This window comes from Xiphophorus couchianus, chromosome 3 (assembly GCF_001444195.1).
Source record: "Xiphophorus couchianus chromosome 3, X_couchianus-1.0, whole genome shotgun sequence".
Classification (NCBI taxonomy): Eukaryota; Metazoa; Chordata; class Actinopteri; order Cyprinodontiformes; family Poeciliidae; genus Xiphophorus; species Xiphophorus couchianus.
Window position 1 is genome coordinate 19450514 of NC_040230.1, and position 24172 is coordinate 19474685.

The following is a 24172-nucleotide window of genomic DNA, read 5'->3' on the forward strand; positions in this document are numbered from 1 at the left end:
TAAAAATCCCACACAGCTGTTTTCTGGCAATAATGTCTTTAGGTGTCTGAAAAAAAGCAGTTCTAAAACCTCTTGAATATTAAGTCACAATCGGTGGGTACCGCCTGCTACCTAGCAACCCAAAACAGCTCGTTCTGAAAGGAGATCAAAATAGGCAGAACTGAACAAAGCGAAATCTAGGCTTCTCCTGACTTGTTCAAGGAAGGATAATAGATCTCCTCTAATCAGACACTACATGTTATGTGTGAACTGAAATATGTGCAGTCAAATTTGACGTTCTTGAAATGGGAAAGTATTGGATCGTTCTTTCAGCCGTATGACCAGCTGTATTTTACTACACAACAGGCAGAGAATCCTGTTTTTTTTTTTTTTTTTGCTCTGCATGTATCTCAGACACCTCATTAGAACCACTCAAGTACAGCATAATGAAAAAATGTATCTTGCAAGTTTGGCTATTTAGTTGAAGCCGAGTGCATCCAGCGCAATTCAGACTCTCACCACTACTGACAAGTCTGTCGATCCGTTCTGCTGCCACACAGTTTAAATCCCTCTAACTGATGTGAATACATCAATCCATTTTAGTCTTTTCATAACATGGACGCTATATAAAGAATCTCTTTTCACTAAACTGTTATTAATTTTCCAACCATCAGCTGCCCCTGAATCAGGGGAAAATCCGCAGAAAAGAAAAACAGCCTTGCAATCCATTCCGTCTTCTTACATTCTTGAGAAGAATCATAATGTGCTTTTTACGGCTGCTATGCTTCTTAACTTTTCAGACAAAAAAATGCTTCAAAAAGTTATGTGAAAGTCAGTATAAATTATCTTCTCCTCCTCTGCAATGCTAAGAACCTTTAATGAGCTAGGCCTAGTCATTTTAGTAATGTTGAAAATGTGCAGGAATCGTACAGAAACTCACTTATTGCCCCACAGCAGACAGCAACTTTCCCTATAATTAAAAATAAACAAATTCATCATTCTCCATTTCTCTCTGACTTTATTGTACTCCTGCAGTACCTTTGCATTTAATTTAGACTATAGCTGGAGATATGCTGCACACCCAGATTCATAACTCTGAAGGTAGATACAATCTTAATTAAACAACGCCGGTGAGTTGATTGTGAGAAGCTATAAAACAAACAGAAAATACCTCTCAAATATGCTCCAAATTAAATTCAAGGGTACAAGATGAGAAGAACTTCCTATTTGCAAACTTAGAAAACCGTTGAAACCATGGGTGAGTTGTTTAAACTTTAATCACACTGGCCACTGCTTGTGGCCTAAAGATGCCCTTTTAGTTCAGAAGCAGTCGATGTCAAAACAAACAGCTGCAGGCCAAGGGAACCAGGACGTGAGCTTCTGGTAATGTGTAAAACACACAGTGAGGCGGGCCGAAAAAACTGAGGCGGCTCTGCTGGAATGAATGATTAGTCACAGCAACAAATCTCACTCTGATCTCTTCTCATGCCTTGTCGACATTTCTTTTCTATTCCCATTCCTCACTCACACGGTGTAATTGATCTGCCTGTAAGTGACATTTGACCGGTGGCCTGTGGTGTAAATTCCTGCTTTGGAAATCCTGAGTGACAGTGATGCAGAGTCTCCTGTTTCATCACTGTGAGCAGCTCTGTGGACAGATAGAGAAAAACATAAACGGCGCTTAATCACAGTTAAAGGCTTGTCGCATGCTTTCCATTTAATGTACATCTGCTCTTTCCCTGTCACTACTTTTTCTGAAGTTCATTCAAGCCCATGAATGCCTTGCCAGTATGAATGACTAATTGACTGTGTAACCAGAATTTAGCCTGCTCACATCCTGTAGTCCTTACAGCTCCATCTGAGACATAAAGCTCTAAGATACTGAAAAATGTGGTTTCATAATACTGATCGGAAACCTTATTATTCTGACGTAATTTTTTTAAGATTGTTAAATTTTGCAACAGCTCTCCTAGTATAAGTGTTTTTCACCCAAAAAAAAGAGGGCCTAAAGTGAAAAATAAAAAAAACACTGCTTTCCTCTCACAGTACCTCCATCCCCCATCGCGCCGCCTCAGCTGCTGCGCGCCGGCTCCACTTACCTCATCATCCAGCTCAACACTAACTCTATCCTGGGAGATGGCCCCATTATCAGGAAGGAGATTGAGTACCGCGCTAGTCAGTCCCCATGGTCAGAGGTGCATGGAGTAAACATGGTCACCTATAAACTGTGGCACCTGGATCCCGACACCGAGTACCACATCAGCGTGCTGCTAACTCGACCTGGCGAGGGTGGAACTGGCCCCCCTGGACCTCCGCTCGTCAGCAGAACCAAGTGTGCAGGTGAGTCCTCTAATCTCATTTTAAGTCTATTTGGCTCATTGCAGCCGCAAGCAAAACCTTATATAGCTACTTTGTAAAAAGTTGTCATTATTTTCCTGAGAGTTAATCTCAATTACGTAAAATGTATGTAAAGTATTTCATTTCTTAAAAAAATATTTCATGTTTGGAGAGACATGTAATAAGGTGAAAACATATGGTTTTCTAACCTTTATTTATTATTTGTCTAATAATTTTAAAGTTACTATGCAACTTTACCTACAGGGGCTCCTCTGTAAAAAAAACCCAAACAAAAGATTGGTGTAAGCCCAGTGCTACTAATCAAAGTGACCTTTCTGTTTGCTTTATTGTGCATTTATCAAACATCAGAAACCCTAGAAGGAACATTTAATCTGAATAATGCTGTAGATCATCGTCTGCCATGTTTACCACTTTGTAGCCCTAAACCTTGAAGTGTATTAGAAAGCTTAAGATGATTAGAGATTTATTTTTAAGCATCACAACCATCCAGCCAAAGTCTCAGAAAGAGTTTCATCTGAGGATAATTAAAGTTTAAGAAAGATCTCCAGAACTATTGCTGCAGATAAAATTATTTAACTCCCACTGCAAATTAGGCTCATTGGCAAAATATACAAATTAGCAGCTGCTTGCCATCAACAAATCAAACAAGAAACAGCTTCAATGGATTTATCCGAATCAAACACAAAATGCAGCTTTTAGGAACTACTGCGGTCTCAAAATTATTCAACCACTTTATGACAAACGTGCTTAGTACTTTAGTAGCAACCTTCTAAAGTTAGAAAATGCTGTAAATGTGATTTACAGCCAGGCATTAGCATCTGGCAGCATTTATGAGGAATATTCTGGTGACATTTGATGGATACACCATATCCTTGACCATCTTCTGTATTCAAGCTTTTTTTGGGATTTGACCAATAATTGGGATTATTATACTGTTTAAAGTTCCAATGAGCCCAAAACCAGATCCAAGCCCAATTTGAGACTCCATTGATAAACTATCCTTGATAAGATAAGGGGAAAAATCTTTGAAATATTAGTTTTTAAAAATATTTTACCTTGTGAGAAGAGAATCTGTGGACATCAGATGTCCTTATTTTTAGCAGATGCTTACAAATTTTCCAAAAGGTTTTTCTGTGTTCATTCTAGCATGTATTTTTTTTACCTTTATTGACAGATTGCCCAACCTCAGATTTTTAATGTTGTTTTACATTTGTCTGAAAGTAGAAATTTCCAACAAAACCTGCCTAAAGTTATCAGAATTTAACTTTTTAAGAAGAACATGCTGCATAAGGTACCAAACAGTCAGCTCAATGAACTTCATATTTGTGAAAACTCATGTCCATTAATATATCTTATTAATGGGTCTTCTTTTTATATAATGAAGTTATTCTAATTAAGCTATCCAGCATGAAGTTCTGATGCCCAGTGGCTACATGCTGTAACTTTAGAGAGCCTTTCATTATAGACCAAATCTGCCACAGTAATCTGCTGAAAATTCAATCAGAGAGGAGCAAATTCTGACTGAGTCTCCGCAAAGACTTATCTCAAAAGAAAAGAGACATTTGTTATCACTGAGATTCTCTGAACTCTGGAGCTGTAGGAGACTTAGGGTGAGACTTTAATTGCTACTTGCATGGCAATATTGGTTTGAGGGTTATTCTAAAGATAACGGATAGATGATAGCTTTAGCTAGCCTTGAGCGCTCTTCTTTGGTATATACTGAGGAAGACAGACGTGTGGAAATGATGTGAAATGAATAGGAGTTCGTAGAGTGAGAGTTTTTTTCTTTTTTCTCCCCCCCGACATCTGAAAACAGGACCAGCGTCAAGAAACAGTGGTTGGCCACAGAGGTTAGCAGCGTCACCACAGAGGAAACATCCAGCACATACACTAAGATTAAATCTACTGCTCAGTTGAGAACTCTTGGTGTGAAGTTTGTGAGCTTATCTGGCTTTGTGACTAATTGTTAAATGGTTTTAATTCAGCATTAGCATGAGATGGAGTTTACATGGTTAACCATGAGTATGAGAAACATTTTCTGTGTTGGAGTAATAATGCAGGTTTCTAAAAGAAATAGATAAAATGAAGACTGACTGGATGTACGGAGACATCATGTGGGAGTGAGCAATTAATCTGACTGCACACAATAACATATTAACATTAGCGTGAATCAAATATATTACATCTTGTCTTGAAGTAACACCTATTGCAAAAAATACCACTGTACTTTTAATTATAGCTTTTTATTAAAAGTGCCTTCTTTTTTCAGACATCAGCAAAGAATTTAGCGCAACAAGCCATCATGCCATGTATGCGCACAAAAACAAGAAACTTGATTTTGACTCCACATTTCTCTCAAGGAGACATTTAAAATATAAATATATAAAGAAGGGGAAATGAAAAATAATAGAGTGCACCAAGTTGTAACAAATTTGGTCTTATAGTTGGTAAAGGTGAAAAATAAAATCTATTTGCCATGTTAGCTGTCCTTTTTGTTAAGATTTTCCATTGTTAGTCTACAGTTTTTTTTGGACGTTTTTCTCCGTCTTCTCTCATCAGTGATTCTTTGTGATTTGTCACTGTGTAGTCGCTGTCCTCGCTCAAGCAGAATAACAGTATTCGTCACAGCTACATCCATGCTAATTTTTCAAAATATATGCACACATAAAGCATGAAAACATTGTTTTGAGGCAGACATACTCAGAGAAGATGTAGGCAGTCATTAGTGCTGCATGAATCTGCAATGTGAGCATTGTGTAGTCACAGGGGCACAAAAAGGAAAAGCTTTTGTTACCCCAAGGCAGAAGATTCATGTCCTCCATGGTCATCACTCTTCCCCATGCCCAATGGTCTCTCCCTGCCACACACCATTCGTCGCATTTCTTCCGACCCTGCTCCAGCAGAACCTCCCCGGCCTTCTCTCAGATAACATATTAAAGCTACTCTCCAGTCCCGAAAGCCAAAGACACCTCTCATTCATCAGTCTTTGTGCACTCCTTCGCTTCCCGACACACCCATCTCCAGCTGAAGAGTATCAAATAATTCACAAGGGGGAAAAAAGGAAAGAAACGAGTGGGGGAGGGTAGGGGACCTGTGACTGTTGAACAGAAATGGTGAAAATGAGATTAAGTGATGCAGGATTCAGATGGAGATTACTCTAATAGTTGCTACTATCCGTGTTTGTGAAAGTCACTAAACTCAGTCGTTAATGATGTATTTACATTTCAACCAGTGTGACATTAGCTTGTTCAGCCATGTGTGGGATAAGTGATGCTGTTGGGTTTGCAGAGATGTACAAGTGAGCATTTTAATGCAGCACAAGATTATTACAGAAGCCATATAGGTGATTTCAATTTGTTTTTGCCTTTCACCGTTTATGGATATTGGTTTTATTTGTACAGTGGATCTACATGCTGTACTCACTCTGTTATTCTGGCAGGTTTTCGACATATGAAAATAAGATGAAGATAAATGCTTCTAAAACGGTTTCACCTCCACCATAAGTTCATACCTGCCATCAATTCGAGCGAATCTAACAACTTGAAGCAAAGTGCAGCTCTTCTAGTTGGAGTTTTTTCAAATGCACATCTTTTAAATAAAGTCTTAGTTATCAACACAGGTCACAAAGTATCAAAATTATATCCTTGAACAATGACATTAGCCACCAGAGGAGTTCCAACAATTCTACATAATTAAACAAACACAATGGTACAGAGGAGACACTAATTAATAACTAGTGAAAATATGATGTTTTATTGGAAGAAAATGCAAGAAAATGTTATTTTGGAATGACCTATCTACATTACTCAGCAAACCCTTGTAGTACTTGAAGAGGGCTATGAGAAGTCCACGCAGTCTAACAGAGTGAGTGTAGGGAATGTAGAGTGGGCAAAAATTTTCATGTCAAGATGTGCTTTTCTAAAAGGCTGAGTCCTGAAACTGAATTAAACATTGGGTCAGGAAAGAACTACAGGAAAGTAATAGTTTAAGGTTATTCAGATTCATGCAACTGATTGCAGCTCCCTCCTCATCCCATGATTCTCATTTAACTTGTACAGGAAATATGTTGAAAAAAGTTTTGAATGATTCATACTGGGTTTGTTATTTCCCAGAAATCTTTACTTTACATGTGCACTGCAGCTGTACACCTGTGTGAGTGATTGATATTTGTTATCTTCTGTTAGCTTGGTCAAATCATGGTTTGACTTTTCATGGTAGTGGGACACTGCAGATGCAATAATCTAAGGTTTCATGTATTTAAACTTCTCCAACTTATTTATTTGACCTCTTTGAGACATTCGCCAGACTGCGCTTCCCGAGGCTCCCTCAAACAGCCCTGCAAATCACCTGGTCCGCTGAGCCCCCACTGACCTTACGATCTACTGCTGAACCCCGGTCATTCCCATTGCTGCTGGCCTGATTAGGTTTACCCACTAGAAAATAGATGTTGGGGTTGCCGTGGCGATTTCAGGGAGGTGATAATTAACCAGGGAAGAGAAGGGATATTTGAAACCCTTTTCTGGAAGGTGAATTTCCGCTCTAAATGCAGAGTCCTACCACCGTGACTAATCACACGCTGCCATGATGAATATTTCCTTCTGTCCCAAACGTTGTTGGCTAGATGGGTACATACACACACTCACGCACCCCCACACGCATACTCATGCGCAGACTCGAGCTGTCCGGGTGCGGAGACTATAAAACTAATGGCCGTGAATGTGAACACGATCTCCGGCTGGCTCTGATGGCTGTCCAGGTGTGCCTGATGAGCCATCACTGTGATTATTAGCACGCTGCATTAGCACAGCGTGAAGCCCCTCAAGTAAATCGCACAGGAGAGGCAAGCGTTTGGACTGCAGGTGGTCCCCAAACTATGTTAATGGGCTTCCACCTGCTGTTGGGTCACTGAACCCTTTAGAAAGGCCCTGGCCATAATCTTCTTGAACTGGTAAAAGGAGACAACACCAGGGTGAAATTAGTTGCACTACGAACATAAGTACTCAGCTTGTCTTGGCAAGTCATTTATCATTTCATCTATTTCGTGTCATACCATCCAGTACATCCAGTAGTACTATCAGACTGCCACAAAGTCTTCAGTGTGACCATGTATCGTATGCGCAATAGCTTCATTGTAGACAGACTTGCATGTCCTCAGAAAAGGTGTTGTGATTATATTTTCAATATGAACCATAATCGCTTCCGGACTCCGTTCTCTAAATACGAAGCATTGTTCAGATGGGGCCTGTGAAAGTTGTATGTTAAATGTAATTTATCAGCTCTTCTCATCATGCTGACACAATACCCACAATTCAGCCTTTGGCAGTTTTTAACTGCCAGTTCAGCCAGTTTGTGTTTCAGTCCTGGTTCAAATATCATACGTGTAACTTATTCTGAGATTTTTCTCTTTTCTGTCTTAGAGGCATTTCAGCTAAAGTTACTGCGCTGGGCACATTTATTTGGACCCCTTCCATAAATACTTTTTGTGACTCTATACAATAGGACATCATATAGCCTTCATTTATAATGGTTCACGTACCTGGAGTTTATAGAAAATGGTATTTTTGACCATTATTCTTTGAACAATTTCTCTAGATTGTCTACAGCTCTGCGTCAGCTCTGAGGCTTTCTTCTCCTTAGCTCAGCCCACAGTTTTTGTTTTTTTTTAGTAGGATTTAGGTCTAGTGGGGAATGGAATAAGTTCCCAGGGGCCTTTGGAAGAGAAACAGGCCCACAGCATGATTGATCCTCCACTATATATAACTGTGGACTTTTCTTTCTGAAAAGCTTGATGTTAGTCTCATTCACAGTTGAAGCCAGATAATTCAGCAAACTCTACATCTCTCTGTTTGTCATGGTAGAATAGAAAAGATTTCTTAAAAATGTTTACCCTCTGGGTAACATCTAACAGTTGCTACAGACACTTGGTGACCTCAAGATGCCAGACTTTGATCCAGTTCTCTCACTATTCAGTTCACAGTGGTAAGTCAAATATAGGCCAGTCTTGTGACCAGGAGCTGAAAGAAATTTACCTCTTAGGAATATCATATAGAAATTTCAGGGAAACAGGGCGCTGTGGTGATGCAGGGGGAAAGTGCATTACACATAGACAGAGGGCTTAGTCCTTGATGCCACTGTCACTGGTTCAAGTCCCGGCCCGTTGACCTTTGACTCCTTATTTTTTTCTTTCACAACTCACTTTACTGTCTGACCACTCTCAATTAAAGGCCACTAGAGTCGATAAAACGTTCAGGGAAACAGTCATGAGATAATTTGGAAGTCATTGATACTCTGATGCATGCATGATTCATGCATTAATAATACTAAAATATAATAAAATGTTTCAATTACATAGATTGATTTTAAATCTACGTAGATACTGCTAATTGAGTCAAAGTATTTGTTAAAAACAGTGATTAGTAACTGTCAAAAATTTTAAGTAATTTCAATTTTTGACAAAAATTAATAGTAATTATTTCTCAAAATCAGTGAAAGCTGATACTGCAGTAGTAAAATTAAAGTTTCACTCTTTCGACACTCAACCTTTGGATGTGTATTAGTTTCATCAGGGTTACACAAAACTGTAGGAGGCTCTCGCTAAATAGCTGCTTAATTAAATACTCAACATGTGTAAACAGGAGGCCGGAGGTTTTTGACAGTGAATCTGTCCTAATAGAGAACACCAACCATCAGGAAACATTATGGACACACTTGTAGGAATCTACCAACCCAAAATTGACAAATGTGGCTAAGAGGTAACCCTTCCCTGCAGAGCTGTTTACTGCTACAGTAGAATCTCACCACAGCATAGAGGGGTTTGAAGTGCGACTGCTGAGCTTTGCATCCACATGTTGCATCGATCCCAATACTCACACCTTCAGACACATTTGGGCAGCTGCAGATCCTTCGCCGCAGGCTGCCACAGAACAAGCGCCTGTGGGACGCCGACAAATAAGAGGAGGCAAGGGAGGAAGAGTTGGCACAAATGTCCACTTTGAGAAGCCCCATAATGAGCACACTGTGGCCTCTTTGGTAGTGCTTCATCAACTCAGCAGTTAAATGCCTCTCTTTATTTAGCTCTCAAACCGTGCAGACTATCAACTGCACCATTAAGACAATGAACAATGGTGCATTTACATCTTTCAGCGGGTGCAGTGCAGTCTACCACTTTGTGATTACTGCTCCCACTCATTCATCTACCATCACATTAGTCGAGATGAGGTCCAGATCAACGCTCCACTCATATTTTCATCTAGAGCGAGATGCCTGACAGGAAATTAAAAGGAAAAGCTGACGAGTGCTGAGTTCTTCATCGTAGGTTGTCGTGAAAACTCAAGTGCTCTACATAAAGTAAAAGGTGGATGAGGAAATAGATAATACTGGTTTTTTTCCCTGATGAGGAAAGTGAGGAGATTTTTAAAAAAGAAAGGCCTGTGATTCAGATTAACCCAGATCTTTATATTTACTATATATAATGACACAAAGCCTACTGGCTGACATTAAATCAGACAACTTTTCCTTGTAGGTCAATTAATATTTCTAAAATGATGTCTGTTTGTTAAATGCTTTAATAATGATTTACAAATTTTTTGAATCTCTAATCTCTAAGGTGATTTTCATTTGTGCTACAAATGAAAATATTCCATTTGTCGGACAAATTACGTTATTTTCTGCAATCAATCAAGTTCTAAATTAAGCACTCAGATATGAAAGACCTACAAATTTAAAAAACAATGTACAAAACAGAAATTTATGTATAATCCAAACTAAAAACATTAAGTAAAATTGGTTATAAAGGCAATTAAACCCATTTTTCTTTTTTCAGGTAAGCAGATTATTTTGTTGATTCTGTTATTGCAAAACAAGACTTTGAAATTATAGGTTTAGGTTTTTGTGCCATCAAGTCAGGTGCATCATCATAGTATTTCAAAGAAAGCTTAGTACTGTAAATTTACAATGAAATATTGATCACACTGACTGCTACACAACACTGTTGTGTGTTAAATATGCATCAACAGGCATCTCAACTAAGAATACTACTTGCTTGACAAATGTTTAGCTACAATTCCTTAATATTTGGTAAAATTACTTTTATACTGTTTGACTTTGGAATATTTTGCTTAGCTGGCATCATTGCCTCCCCCAGCAAAAACACCCCAAAAACGTGATGCTGGTGTCACATCACTATCAGCACAGTTAGCTCATTTACCTGTACGCTAAAAGAAATACTTTCTCATCGTTGAAGCATTTAAAGTATTTACGCTTTACATGTTCTATGTAGAGCGTAGCCCATTTATTTATAGTAATTTAAATACTACTTGCTATAAAAGAACTTATTTCTAGACAATGGTATAATTCCCTTAATGATTAATAGTTGTCAGTAGAAAATTGTGTATTGGACTAGCATATTTACACTGTCAAAGCGCCCTCTAGTGGGCTCATTACGGACGAGAGAAGACCTTTATCTTATAGTGGTCCCATCTTTTATTATAATATCTAAAGTTGTTAAGATGGGATAAAAATAATGTATCCCATCTGTTCATGAGAAACTAATTTATCTCTATGTTTTATTATTTTCAAAGTAAAGCAGTCAATGAAGTCTAGCGGGATGTAACTGAACCATTTCTATATTATTCTTTTTAAACAATATACTATTTTATTATTACAATGAAATAAACAAAAAAGGCAAAAAATCTTCTTCCAGTATTTGCTTTAATGCCTGAGAAAATGAGCTGTACAGACTGTTCTTCTGGGGCAGATTATCCAGTGACAGCTGCTATCCCAGTCAGGTTGTTGTTCTCAGGCTTGTAAGATTCTGCTATTTTTCTTTAAAAGTAACAACAGTCACTTTAATCAAATGCTTCATTTTTAGTTTCATGAAACATCAGGACATGTCCCCCCAAAATTGGAGAAGCTGAGAAGTAACAGCATCTTCCTCTCCGAGAGGCCTCTTGTTCTTTTCAGTATGGGACTCACTTCACTGTGGATAATCACTCTCTATTTACAGCATCAACTTGCATCTTCACAAAGTTTTTTTGCTTTTGTACGGGGGTCGATACATTTTAAACCAAACCATGTTCATTTCTGGGGTGCAGAATCTGCTTCGTTCTTGAACAGTATGTAGGTTGGACATTTCAGGCTTAGTTTGATTTTTTTTCTCAGGCAGTGGAAAATAGAATAGATGACACTGGTCCAATTTACAACATAAGAAAATAATTCTCTATAGTTATTAGAAATAGTATCCTCAAATTAAAAGAAATTTTCAACTGGGTAGGTTAATTTAAAGAAAAAAATTCTGTTCATACATATTTGAGTATAGAAAACAATAAACTATAACAGGTGAAAGAACTGCACACATACCAGCAGAGATGCTATTTGAAGTGAAAACAAAAACAGTGAGAGCATGAGAACTAAAGGTTATGTGTCTTTTTTTATATTGTATGTAAACATCACGTTTCAACCGTAGCCCTTGTTATAATACATTAGTTCCTATTTTGTGGTTTATTAGCTACAGTCTTTGACTTCCTTGTTCTAGTCTGAGCTGAAGTGAGTTAGGAGAGAAGTGAAGACCTTGGCCAGTAACCTCAAGCGCCTCTGATCTCACCCTTACCTTTACTGTCATTTTCTTGCAACCGTAATCCATTACAGAAAACGCCCTATGGAGAGAGGAAAGCCATACGCTACATTATGTAGCATATTGCTCGACAAACAGGCATTGATTGGGTTAATAACAGCTGTTGATAAAGGCCTCGATTGATAAGAACGGTGTCCTTGGCTCAACTTTGTATCTCTTCAGCTTCAGCCGTTCGCCCAAACACTGGCTGTTCTGTGCCTCTGTGCATAGAGGCTCTCTGTATCTCTCGGTGAGGGCGGCAAGGGGAATATTAAAGACAGATCTCTTGTTCATTTAGTCTGAGTCAAAGAAAGTGCAGTTTAACTCCTCTGTGACTAGAATTAACGTCTAAAAATATACCGTGACCCAACAGTAAAAGTGACAAGGAGGAAGTAAATGTCCTTGCGTAATGCTGGCAGTTTTGCCACGATGGGGGATTAAACCTTCAGGCAGAGAGTTACAGCTACTGAAGAGTAAACTTACACTGCGGCACAGAGGAGGGAACTGGTGGGCGAACGACAGAAACTCAGCCTGTCCTATTAATTAGAGCAATTGGCGTGAGCTCCCGCTCTGCCATCAGGGATGTGGGTGTGCTGTGCTGGCAGCAAACTGACCTCTGTGTTGTGGCCGGGCAATATGGCAGCATGGATGAGAGAAACTGCTGAGGTGGTCCATAAATATTAGTCAGATATTTTTCTTACACTTTATGAAAGTCAGTGGGCCTTCAGGACTTTCTTTCTGTTTCTTCATTACCTTCTTTTATTTTTCTCAGAGCCCATGCGTCCGCTGCGAGGCCTCGTCGCCACAGATATCCAGTCCAGGCAACTGTCCCTGCAGTGGGAGAATCTGGCGTTCAACCTGACACGCTGCCATACCTACTCAGTCTCCCTGTGCTACCGCTACACCATGGCAGGAGGCGGCGGAGGCCACAACACCACTGTACGCGAGTGCCTGGCAGTGGAGCACAATGCCTCACGCTTCACACTTCGTGATCTGCCGCCGTACCACAGCGTTCACGTACGTCTGTCACTGGCAAACCCAGAGGGGAAGAAGGAGAGCAGAGAGGTCAGCTTTCAGACTGAGGAGGACAGTAAGTATCTGATGGAGGTTAAGCTGCACATATTGGGACACAATATGAAAACAGGAAGGAACGAAATTACATTTTGGGAAGTGATTGAACAAGTTTAGGGTTTAAAATGTATGGGTATTCTTTACACTTAACATTTCAGTCTATTTAACTGCATTATTTTTTAAAGCAGGTTTTGATTGCAGGTACATGGCTGCATATGTTGAGCTCCATAATTTCTATTTATAGCTCATTCATGGGCTATTGAAGATCATACATTGTATGATCTCTAATTAATTTGGTTAAAAACAAATGTTTGTTTTTAGCCTTCTTGCCATTATCTTTACATAAGTATTTATATTATGCGCATGAAAAACACCATTACTCGAATGTGATGGTACAGTTTATGTTCAAAAGGTTTTTCTACTTAAACATAGATAAAATGATTATGGAGTTGGTACCTGCAAGTCTCTTTAGCATCTTAAATTAGTGTTTCTAGTGTTTTATAGTATATTTAGGGAATATGTGTGTGTGCATCTCTTTAATTTAATTTACAATTTTTGCAGTGAATACATTTTACTGTTACATACATAGAATAACATACGTACATTTTATTGTTAATAGAATGTATGTTTTACATGCAATTTACTGTCATAGGTAATAGTTTTGCTATTGGTTTATCTACTAATAAATTCTTTTGCAGTACTTATGTAGAAGTTCAAATTGCCACATCCTGTACTTTAATTATTTTGGATGCCAGATGTTAGAGTTAGTCTTTAGTGAAGTATTTGTTACATGAAGAATAAGAATCTATTTCTTTAAATGTTATCACAGTAAATGTTAAAGTGCAGAATTTTCAGCACTGAAATATTTGACTTTAAGGGTGTGCGAAGTCCTTAAGAAGCTATTTTAAAGTATATCTCTGTGAATATAAATCTGTTGTGTAACAGTTCCGTACTGTATGTCAGCCGATTCTATTCAGGGTGAATTTAACATAAAGCGGTTTTGTACAGAGGAGTTCTTACGCATGTGTCTGATCTGAACGATCCTGAATAAGCGTCACAAAAGACATTTTATTTTCAGACTGAGATGTAAAGGAGAAAACGAGGACAGTCTTGAGAAAATATTTCATGCCTCTTATCTTCTATCTGCAGTGGCATATCGTCTGCATGGTGGTGGAGAGAAAAATCGATTCTCCCATGAAAAAAAAATCTAAACAAACAAGATTTCTTACAATGAGATAAAGACACAGAGAGCGATCCACATACAATTTTAAAGCAAGTGTTTTTTTTTGTATTTTTAGCTATTAAGATATTTATGTAGATTTTAATACAGAATATGCCAATTATGAGAGCTTTTTTGCCTGTCTTAGTAAGCAACTTTTATCTGAATTCAAAGAGACAACTCAGCTGTTTTGCTCTTGCTTTAACCTCAGGCTTGAATCTAGCAGTCTTCCTCTGTACACAGCTTGCACAGACTGTGAAGACACGGCCTGCAACTGTACAACCCTGAAAAAAGCTTCCACCTAAATATTCAGTCATTTACATTCATGTCAAAATCAAATTTCCAAGCAAGTGGGTGATATATTCACAAATATTTTTGAAGTTTCACTGAAGATTGGTATGAAATTATGATACTTTGTGGAAAGTTTTTTCTCGTGTGTGTGTTGCAGATAAATCCTTCATGCGGTTTATGTATTAAAAGCGTCCTTATCAGATCTTTTCTGCCTGTCTGCTCTCTGGTAGTGAGTTTCTCTTGTGGCTCTTTGTTCTGAGCCACTGTGACATTCACTTTGGTGATATTGACACGACAGGCTCATCGTGGGATCAGCACTTCAATTTCCCTGACAAATGTTTGCTCTGACAATTTCTCATAGTTCCCGGAGGCATAGCGCCAGAGTCGCTCACCTTCACCCCTCTGGATGACATGATCTTCCTGAAGTGGGAGGAGCCTGTCGAGCCCAACGGCCTAATTACGCAGTATGAGGTGAGCCCAGAGAGACACTTCTGTTAGCTTAACTTGCATAGTTCATAGAACAGCACAGATACATGTGGAGTGAAGCAGTGCGCTTCATTTTTACATAATAAATGCACAGTAACATATATTTTACACTAAATGTTTTAGGGTCAAAAGTATAAAATTCTATTTTTAATTAATTTTATTCATGAGGAAACAAAGTCTGTGAGGAGTTTTGAGTCTTATTTCAGAAGCGTTGAGCCCACAAAATACGGGGCATCTAGTTTGAAGAATTTCTTTGAACTTTATTTTGAAGAACCAATGCAATCTCAGGTTTATGGTCATTACTTAGTGATATTGTGCACTGTTCTTTATTCTCTGCTATTCTAGATGCTGATAAAGAAAGCTACTTCAAAATTTATATAAGACAATTTATTTTCGACGACAAAATTCAAGCTTGATGCATCACTGTATTGCTGTACAAAATTAATCCTATATTTTTCTCCTTTATAGATCCGTGGCTAAAACTCCAAAATTAAAAGAAATGCAAAATAATTAAACATACTATTTTTGCTGCAATTTGTTTAGGCTCCTATTATATGATGATGTCTAATTTCTTGGGGGACACCCTGCATAAATTGGTGCTCAAGAGTTGGTCAAACCTAATATCATCTGAATTTGATCAACCTCAATCTCTATATGTATCTCCAAAAATATCAGATATGTGCTGTTTGATTAACTGTCATGTTGATGGCTACTACTATCGACAGACAAACAAACGCTTAACCTTTAAGTCAGGGGTTTTCAAATCCAGGTCTCAAGGGCCCGTGTCCTGCAGCTTTTTGATGTGCCCTGATTTAGCGCTCTTGAATCAAATGGCTGAATTACCTCTTCAGTATGCAGTCAAGTTCTCCAGAGTCCTGCTAGTGACCTCATTAGTTGATTCAGATGGGTTGAAGCAAAGACATTTGCCCCTGAGGCCTGGATTTGAAGACTCCTGCTTTAGGTTTGAACAGGCTTGAGAAAGAGTCAGTTTTTTTTTTTCTTATGGAAAACTATGCTTTTTAGCAAGTACAGTGTGTTGCTGATGTCCTTTTAGAAACTTCCCAAACTCTAATGTTGGGCTACTTCTGATTCTCAAAAGCTAATGCTTCAAAAAGAAAAAAAAATCTAGTCCAAATTTGCACTCGTTCAAACGGAGGAGCCCATACCAGAGGAGAAAATATCTGTTATTTCCTGGAAACTGAAATGAGCCAGTTCTTGTAGTGCTTTTGTTTCCCTTGGGGTGAAAAATACCCCCCTGTCCATTTACTGAGTCATTTTCAGTATCGCTGGCACAAAGCAGATTCAGTACACTGCGTGCTTAATCACTAAAATCTTCCACTGGTGCCCCTTTCAATGCACGGTTCACTGTGTCCTTACTAACAAAAATAGCAGTAAGGGCTGGATACACTCGCTGACCTTGCACACAGTCTTCGACTTAACATTGCACTTGTCCCATTGGAACAGAGGCTGGCACTATTAATCAATAACTTACACACATTTGTTTTAGCTGTGGGGCTTCCATTTAGCTAGGTAATGATTTTGTATTTACTGTACACTCTCTGTCTGTGGTAAGCAATCAGTAGGTCTGCTTACCCATCCTCACAGTAATGCTTCCTTTCTTGACCTCTTCTGCAAGGACTTTATTTAATCAGACCTCTAGGTTGACAAATAAAGTGATTTGTGCACCAGATGTTTGGGCTTTCTTGTGAGGATCACTGTGACCTGACAGAGAAAGCTGTGAGAAATAATCTTCATTACTCTTAGACTGAATCATTGACCACAAGGTCTGAAGTATCCTCAGTGTGTGATGTAGGCACTCCCAGTTCATAATGTCTACTCATGTTCATTCCTTTAAATTAAGAGGACCTTCTTCAGCTCTGATGTACGTCCTAATATCCTCACCCTAATTGCAGGCAGGTCACATCATTCAGCTCTTGTCTCTTTCAAACAGTTCAAGTGGAAGCTCTCCACCAGGTAATGCGAGACAAGAAACCTCTTGAAGAAAAACTTTCTCAAAAATTACACTTTTTAAGGACAGTGATCTGTGGCATTTTGTTAACAAGAGTTAATTGAACTCATAAACACAGATTTAAACACTTGACTATACTTTTTAATGTGGGGTGTCCAGAGATTTTGACCTCAATAATGCGCTACTTAGGCAGGCAATCATTCATCGCTCGCATTAGTTTTTAAAAAAAAATAAATAAATAAAATCCCACATTGCTTAAACCCATGCAACCTAACAGTGGCAATGTCAATTAGGTCCTATTCATGTGAAATTATAAACTGAACCGCCCTAATCAGCACAACCATTTAAGAAGTTAATTTATTTCTTAATTGAGTGAGTCATAGTGAGTAACTTCTATAGAGCCTTTCAAGGGGTGAGTTAATAGTCTTATATGAAATCTGTAAAAGTCTGCAAACACAGCTCAGAATCAGGGCCAAGGTGACTTGCTCTTATCCCATTAAATGAAATCATCTTGTGTTTTCTCACCTGCCAACAGATCAGCTACCAGAGCATTGAGTCGTCTGATCCAGGCATAAACGTCCCAGGACCCAGAAGAACCGTGTCTAAGCTCAAGAATGAGACGTACCATATGTTCTCCAACCTCCACCCTGGAACGACTTACCTGATCTCTGTTCGAGCACGTACAGCAAAGGGCTTTGGCCAGACTGCCCTCACTGAAATCACCACCAACATCTCAGGTACAAACACCAATTTCACCAGTTCCCTGTTTGATAACATGCAAGATATGAGAAAATGTAGAACGTTTCACCTTGTTGGTTTCTTGCGCTGTTGACGAAAACTGAAAAATAAATTGATTTTAAGCTGTGGACTTAAGGACTTTTTACAATCAGTTTTTGCAATAAACATGTCTTCATTTTTTTATTTGAATGCCATGGTTAACTTCAGTTCTCGTCATATTTCGCTATCCATTCATTTAAAATGCTTACATTTTAAGTGAATGGAGCAGTAGCAGTTAAAGTCTCTCTTTCATATTTTCCCTCCTGTGAAAATTACTATATTTACATTACATGAAAAAAATGTCCTTACCTACCTGAAAAAAATTAAATACAATTTTTAAGTGTTTCAAAACCAGAAAAGAAGAGCACAAGAAAGGTTGAAGGTACGCAAATTGGTATTGTTAGTTAATTAAAGAAATGAAATAAAGCAAAGAAACATCAATGACCCCAGGAAAGTTATTATGAAAAACAACAGGTAAAATATTTTTCTGTATCATTTCTGAAGAGACAACTGCAACGTGGAAGGAAACAGGTGCAAATTGCTCACATCTCCTAGATTTCACGGGTGGGACTGCTTGTGCATGCATTAGTGAGAAATGCTTTGTGAATCCAGAAAGAAAACATGTCAGGAGAAAAATGGTTGTAAAAATTTAAAAAGCACTGCTTTTTAAATTTATCCCTTAGATTGGAGCCCTATTTAAATTATTGGTGTTTGCATCAGTCTTGTTTCACTAGATAGGTCATCGACAGTACACAATAAAACACTTTTTTTATTGGCTTCAACAACATCCATCTTGTCGCCTTTATATACTTCACAACTTTCTTAGCCATCATATAAGGATTTTGGGATTGGTCTCTTTCGACCTCTGTGTTTCTCCTTCACTGAGGTAAAACTACTGCTCCCACAGTGGAGGAGCCATATTTCATCACTTCTCCAAACTTGCGGGATGCTGTCAGCTCACAGTCCACAGGATATAAATTAACACGTAGAAGGCAGAGAATCTCCTCAGAGGGAAGCATGTTGTGTGCAGCATATGAAGAAAAATGCAGTACATTCATGAGACCTGAATGTCACTTCCAGGAGTCTCTGAGCCCATTACTAGTGGTAGGATTTCAACCTTTCTATTGCTGTTTCCTTTTGATGATGCATTCTCACTAGCTAAAGAGTGGGATTGCATCTCAGAGGAGCTCACCGCAGTCCCGCTGTTTTACCCTCCCTTTCTTTTTTTAGCCCATATCTCTTCACAGGTAGGTTCAGGTTGTGTGTTATAGATTAAACCCGCCATTCTGGCCTGTTGGATGCTTATGAGAGAGACTTCTGGCACCAATCCAGACCACGGATAGACTTCAAAAGTCTTTGCAGATCATCATCTTCCTGCTTCAGCGGCCCACAGTGCAGAACATTCACTTACACTGAGCGTCTCCTAAATCTGCGCTGACAGCTAGCAAACACTGAACACCTTCAGCAGCCACTACTGTCAGCATCTTTAAACAACACCCACCTCACAATACCTGACTGCACACATTTCCTCATTGGCCAGCACACTTATACATTCAGCGGTGTGCATCGCTGTGGCTGATGCACTAATATTCTTCAGACAGACTGGACCTGGCAGCAGGCTTCAAACTGTTTTTTACTGCTATGCTCCCTTAGCATCAACAAACACACACCCGGTTTTCTTTAAAGCCGCCGCCCGTAATTGATGTCAGCTCTATTCTGCTGCAGTAGAGGCAAACTGCCTTTTAATTCGATAATTATCTATGCCTCATGAATAGTTTGCTCTGCTTCCCCCTTACTAATTGACTGCTGATATTAAAGAGAAATGTGCCACAACATCTCTGGGGAGGAGCGCGACTTTAGCCAAATCCCTTCAAATGAGAAAGCCATTCAATTTAGCCTCACTCCTGTGATTTTTAATTGGCGCTGTGTCCAAGACAACTGGAAGGGGAATTCGAGTATCGTGCTTGAAATGAGATTGTGGGTGTTTGGTGTTATATAAATGTTGTGTCTCCATGCTAAAAAGGAGTAGGCATTCTGTTACTACTAATCTAAATCATTGTCGTTATTGTGAAACATCGAAGGTGCAGTTGAATTAGTACTGCCTTAATGAGCAATGTGAAGGCAAGTTTATTTGCTTCTATGGTGCCTTGCAATAGTATTCATACCCCTGTCATTTTCTTACATTTTGTCACATACCTCAATCTTAAATGTATTTAAATGGGATTTTGTGTGATAAGTCGACACAAAATAATGAATAATTATAAATGGGGAGAAAAGTCACAGGATTTTCAATTCTTCTGAGGATAAATCTTGAAATGTATTCAGCCCCCAAAAATAAATAATTATAGAGCTATCTTTTGCTGCAGTCATAGTTGCACTTTTACGAATCTAGAGAGTATTTTTTTTGCCTATTCTTATTTGTAAAATAGGTTAGTCAAGTCTTTGCCTTGGCCAATCTAATACAGAAAATTTACTTTGATCCAAACCATTTCATTGTAGCGCAGACAACATTTTTAGGGAGGTTGTCCTGCTTTAAGGTAACCATCTGCCCCGGTCTCAAGTCATCTGCCTTGGTTACAGGATTCCCCTGTAATTAGTTAAGTCAATTTTCCTGTCAACTCTAACCAGTTTCCTTGTCCCTGCTAAAGAAAAACACACGAACAACATGGTGTCACCACCATCATATTTTATTGGAGGAAAGGTTCAGGATGATGTATAGTGTTAGTTTTCTGCTAGGCATAGTGTTTACCTACTTATATTCTTGTCTGATCAGACCAACTTCCTACACACGTTTGCTGTGTCTCCTAAATATATGCAGCAAACGGAGCACATTATAGCTTTCCTTTTACAATGGTTCCCGTATTACAACCCTTCCATGGAGAGCAGATTTTTGGATAGCAAGACTAATGGTGCTCCTGGCTCCTGTCTGCAGATTCTCTCATCTGAGCTGTGAATCTCTGCAGCTGCTTCCAAAGTAACCATGGGCCTCTTGGCTGCTCCTCATATTAATATTCTCCTTGCCCGGCCTGTTGGTTTAGCCATGTCTTGGTACTTTTGTAATTTTGCCATACTTTTCAGGTGGCAGATAAAACAGTGTAATGTGGGATGTTCAGAGCTATTTTGAGACCTCAAACCTTTTTAAACGTCTCCACAGTTCTAATAATGCCATGTCTTTGTGTCTGTATTGTGCTTCTTGTTCTTGAAAATACTCTTAACAAATTTCTGAGACCTTAACAGAACACCTGCATTTAAACTGAGATTAAATCACACATGTTGACTATGTTTATTTTGACTTTTGAAGGACCTTTGCTGCATTTACTTTAATTTGGGATTATCAAAGTCTGGGTTGGGCTCTCCAATCTCTGGGGGCGAGGTCGCCGAGGTGGTTAAAAAGCTCCTCGGTGGCAAGGCCCCGGGGGTGGATGAGATCCGCCCGGAGTTCCTTAAGGCTCTGGATGTTGTAGGGTTGTGTTGGTTGACGCGACTCTGCAATATCGCATGGACATCGGGGGCAGTTCCCCTGGATTGGCAGACTGGGGTGGTGGTCCCCCTGTTCAAAAAGGGGGACCGGAGGGTGTGCTCCAATTATAGAGGGGTCACACTCTTAAGCCTCCCTGGCAAGGTCTATTCAGGGGTCCTGGAGAGGAGGGTCCGTCGGATAGTCGAACCTCGGATTCAGGAAGAGCAGTGTGGTTTTCGTCCTGGTCGTGGAACACTGGACCAGCTCTACACCCTCGGCAGGGTCCTGGAGGGTGCATGGGAGTTCGCCCAACCAGTCTACATGTGTTTTGTGGACTTGGAGAAGGCGTTCGACCGTGTCCCTCGGGGAGCCCTGTGGGGGGTTCTCCGGGAGTATGGGGTACCGGGCCCTTTGATACGGGCTGTCAGGTCCCTGTATGACCGGTGTCAGAGTCTGGTCCGCATTGCCGGCAGTAAGTCGGGCTCGTTTCCGGTGAGAGTTGGACTCCGCCAGGGCTGCCCTTTGTCACCGATTCTGTTCATCACTTTTATGGACAGAATTTCTAGGCGCAGCCAAGGTGTTGAGGGGATCCGATTTGGTGGCCTTAGGATCTCATCTCTGCTTTTCGCAGACGATGTGGTCCTTTTGGCTTCATCAGATCGTGATCTGCAGCTCTCGCTGGAGCGGTTCGCAGCCGAGTGTGAAGCGGCCGGGATGGGGATCAGTGCCTCCAAATCCGAGGCCATGGTCTTGAGCCGGAAAAGGGTAGAGTGCCTTCTCCGGGTCAGGGGGGGTGTCCTGCCCTAAGTGGAGGAGTTTAAGTATCTCGGGATCTTGTTCACGAATGGGGGAAGAAGGGAGCGGGAGATCGACAGGCGGATTGGCGCAGCGTCTGCTGTCAAGCGGGCGCTGTACCGGTCCGTCGTGGTGAAGAGAGAGCTGAGCCAAAAAGCGAAGCTCTCAATTTACCGGTCGATCTACGTTCCCACCCTCATCTATGGTCATGAGCTTTGGGTCATGACCGAAAGAACGAGATCGCGGATACAAGCGGCCGAAATGGGTTTTCTCCGTAGGGTGGCTGGGCTCTCCCTTAGAGATAGGGTGAGAAGCTCAGTCATCCGGGAGGGACTCAGAGTAGAGCCGCTGCTCCTTCACATCGAGAGGAGCCAGTTGAGGTGGCTCGGGCATCTGGTCAGGATGCCTCCTGGACGCCTCCCTGGTGAGGTGTTCCGGGCACGTCCCACCGGGAGGAGGCCCCGGGGAAGACCCAGGACACGCTGGAGGGACTATGTCTCTCGGCTGGCCTGGGAACGCCTCGGGATTCCCCCGGAAGAGCTGGAAGAAGTGGCCGGGGAGAGGGAAGTCTGGGCCTCCCTTCTGAAGCTGCTACCCCCGCGACCCGACCCTGGATAAGCGGAAGAAGATGGATGGATGGATGGATGGATGGATGGATGGATGGATGGATGGATGGATTATCAAAGTCTCCTCAATACAAATATGATGTTCATTTTTAAAAAAGTTTCAGTGCAAAATTGGCAAATCCACATATCATTTTTCATGCACTTCACTTTTTTTCAGTTATATATTTTCTCTTGGTTTCTCACATAAAATCCTTCAATACATTAAGATTTGTGTAATGTGACAAAAATAACTGCATGTGTTGTCTTTGACACCCAAACCCTAAATGTGTCTGCTATGTGTGTTTTCAGCTCCTACATTTGATTATGGAGACATGCCATCACCTCTGAGTGAGACAGATCATACAATTACTGTGGTGCTGCGCCCTGCGCAGGGCAGAGGCGCACCGGTCAGGTAAGATCATCTCAAACGAACATGTCGTCTGCTTTTAATACCATGGTCTATTAAAGTTTCATATCCACTCTGTTTCCAGCACATACCAGGTGGTGGTTGAAGAGGAAACTGTGAAGAAAGTGAAGAGGGAGTTGGGGCTTCAGGAGTGCTTCCCGTTGCCCATGTCTCATGGTGAGGCTCAGGCACGAGGCACACCGCACTACTACACAGCCGAGCTGCCACCCAGCAGCCTGCCAGAGGCCTTCACTGTCGGAGACAACCACACATACAATGGCTACTGGAACACCCCACTGGACCCGCGCAAAAGCTACCTGGTCTATTTCCAGGCAATGAGCAACTTCAAAGGGGTGAGTGATGAAAGTCCAGCCAGAGATGTTACAGATCTGACAGTATTTGATCACCTACCTATAAGCATAAGTGTTTAAAGCTATTCCATTGAATGGCCTTTTTGAATATGTTTCTGGTTTTCTTGTAGCTCTAATTATGTGGTTAAAGCTGCCGGGCACTTGGTATTGTCTGAGATCACAATGCCCCAAATTATTATTTGTGCTGGTAGAGAAATTGTTGGTCTGAATATAGACTGCAAATGTTTACATCTCTCTGTTTTTCGATTCTTCAGAAACAAAACATTTCTGAAAAGGGAATTATGTGCATTCAGAAAAAAACTAGCTGAAATGACCTAAAGTCCAGTTCCACTTTTCAGTTCCAATTCAGTGCTGTTTCCCTGCATCATTGTTTTGTAGCAGACAAATACTCTAGACGTTCCTTGGGGGATGCCACATTACCTGTCTAAATTTCATCACAGGAAAAGTTCCTACCTTTGTAAGGCAATTACTTAAACATAATTGGGTTAAGGTGCAGAAAAACAGAGGTAGAAAGCTGGTGTTTTAAAATAAATAGTCTATGGGCATGCTGTGGGGGCATAGGGGATACCCACGTTTGGAGGCCTTGAGTCCTCGACGCGGCTGTCGCGGGTACGATTCCCGGACCTGGCGACATTTACCACATGTCTTCCCCTCTCTCCTGTCAGCCTACTTTCATATAAGGGACACTAGAGCCCACAAAAAGACACCTTGGAGGGGAGGACAGAAAAAAGAATAGTCTATGAAACTTGACTGCGATGGACAAAGGTGTTTGTTG

General features: G+C 40.4%; 1 protein-coding gene across 4 annotated transcripts in view; it reads left to right on the top strand.

Annotated features, from left to right (window-relative positions):
• The window catches only part of ptprub (protein tyrosine phosphatase receptor type Ub), a 222382-nt gene that overhangs the window by 140142 nt on the left and 58068 nt on the right, over positions 1–24172 (top strand). For all 4 annotated transcript variants that reach the window (XM_028012575.1, XM_028012576.1, XM_028012578.1 and 1 more), the window contains exons 7-12: positions 2026–2319; positions 12720–13037; positions 14890–14999; positions 17519–17720; positions 22930–23032; positions 23112–23379. In XM_028012575.1, the coding sequence (XP_027868376.1) occupies positions 2026–2319; positions 12720–13037; positions 14890–14999; positions 17519–17720; positions 22930–23032; positions 23112–23379 (1295 nt within the window). The remainder of the gene's footprint in view (positions 1–2025; positions 2320–12719; positions 13038–14889; positions 15000–17518; positions 17721–22929; positions 23033–23111; positions 23380–24172) is intronic.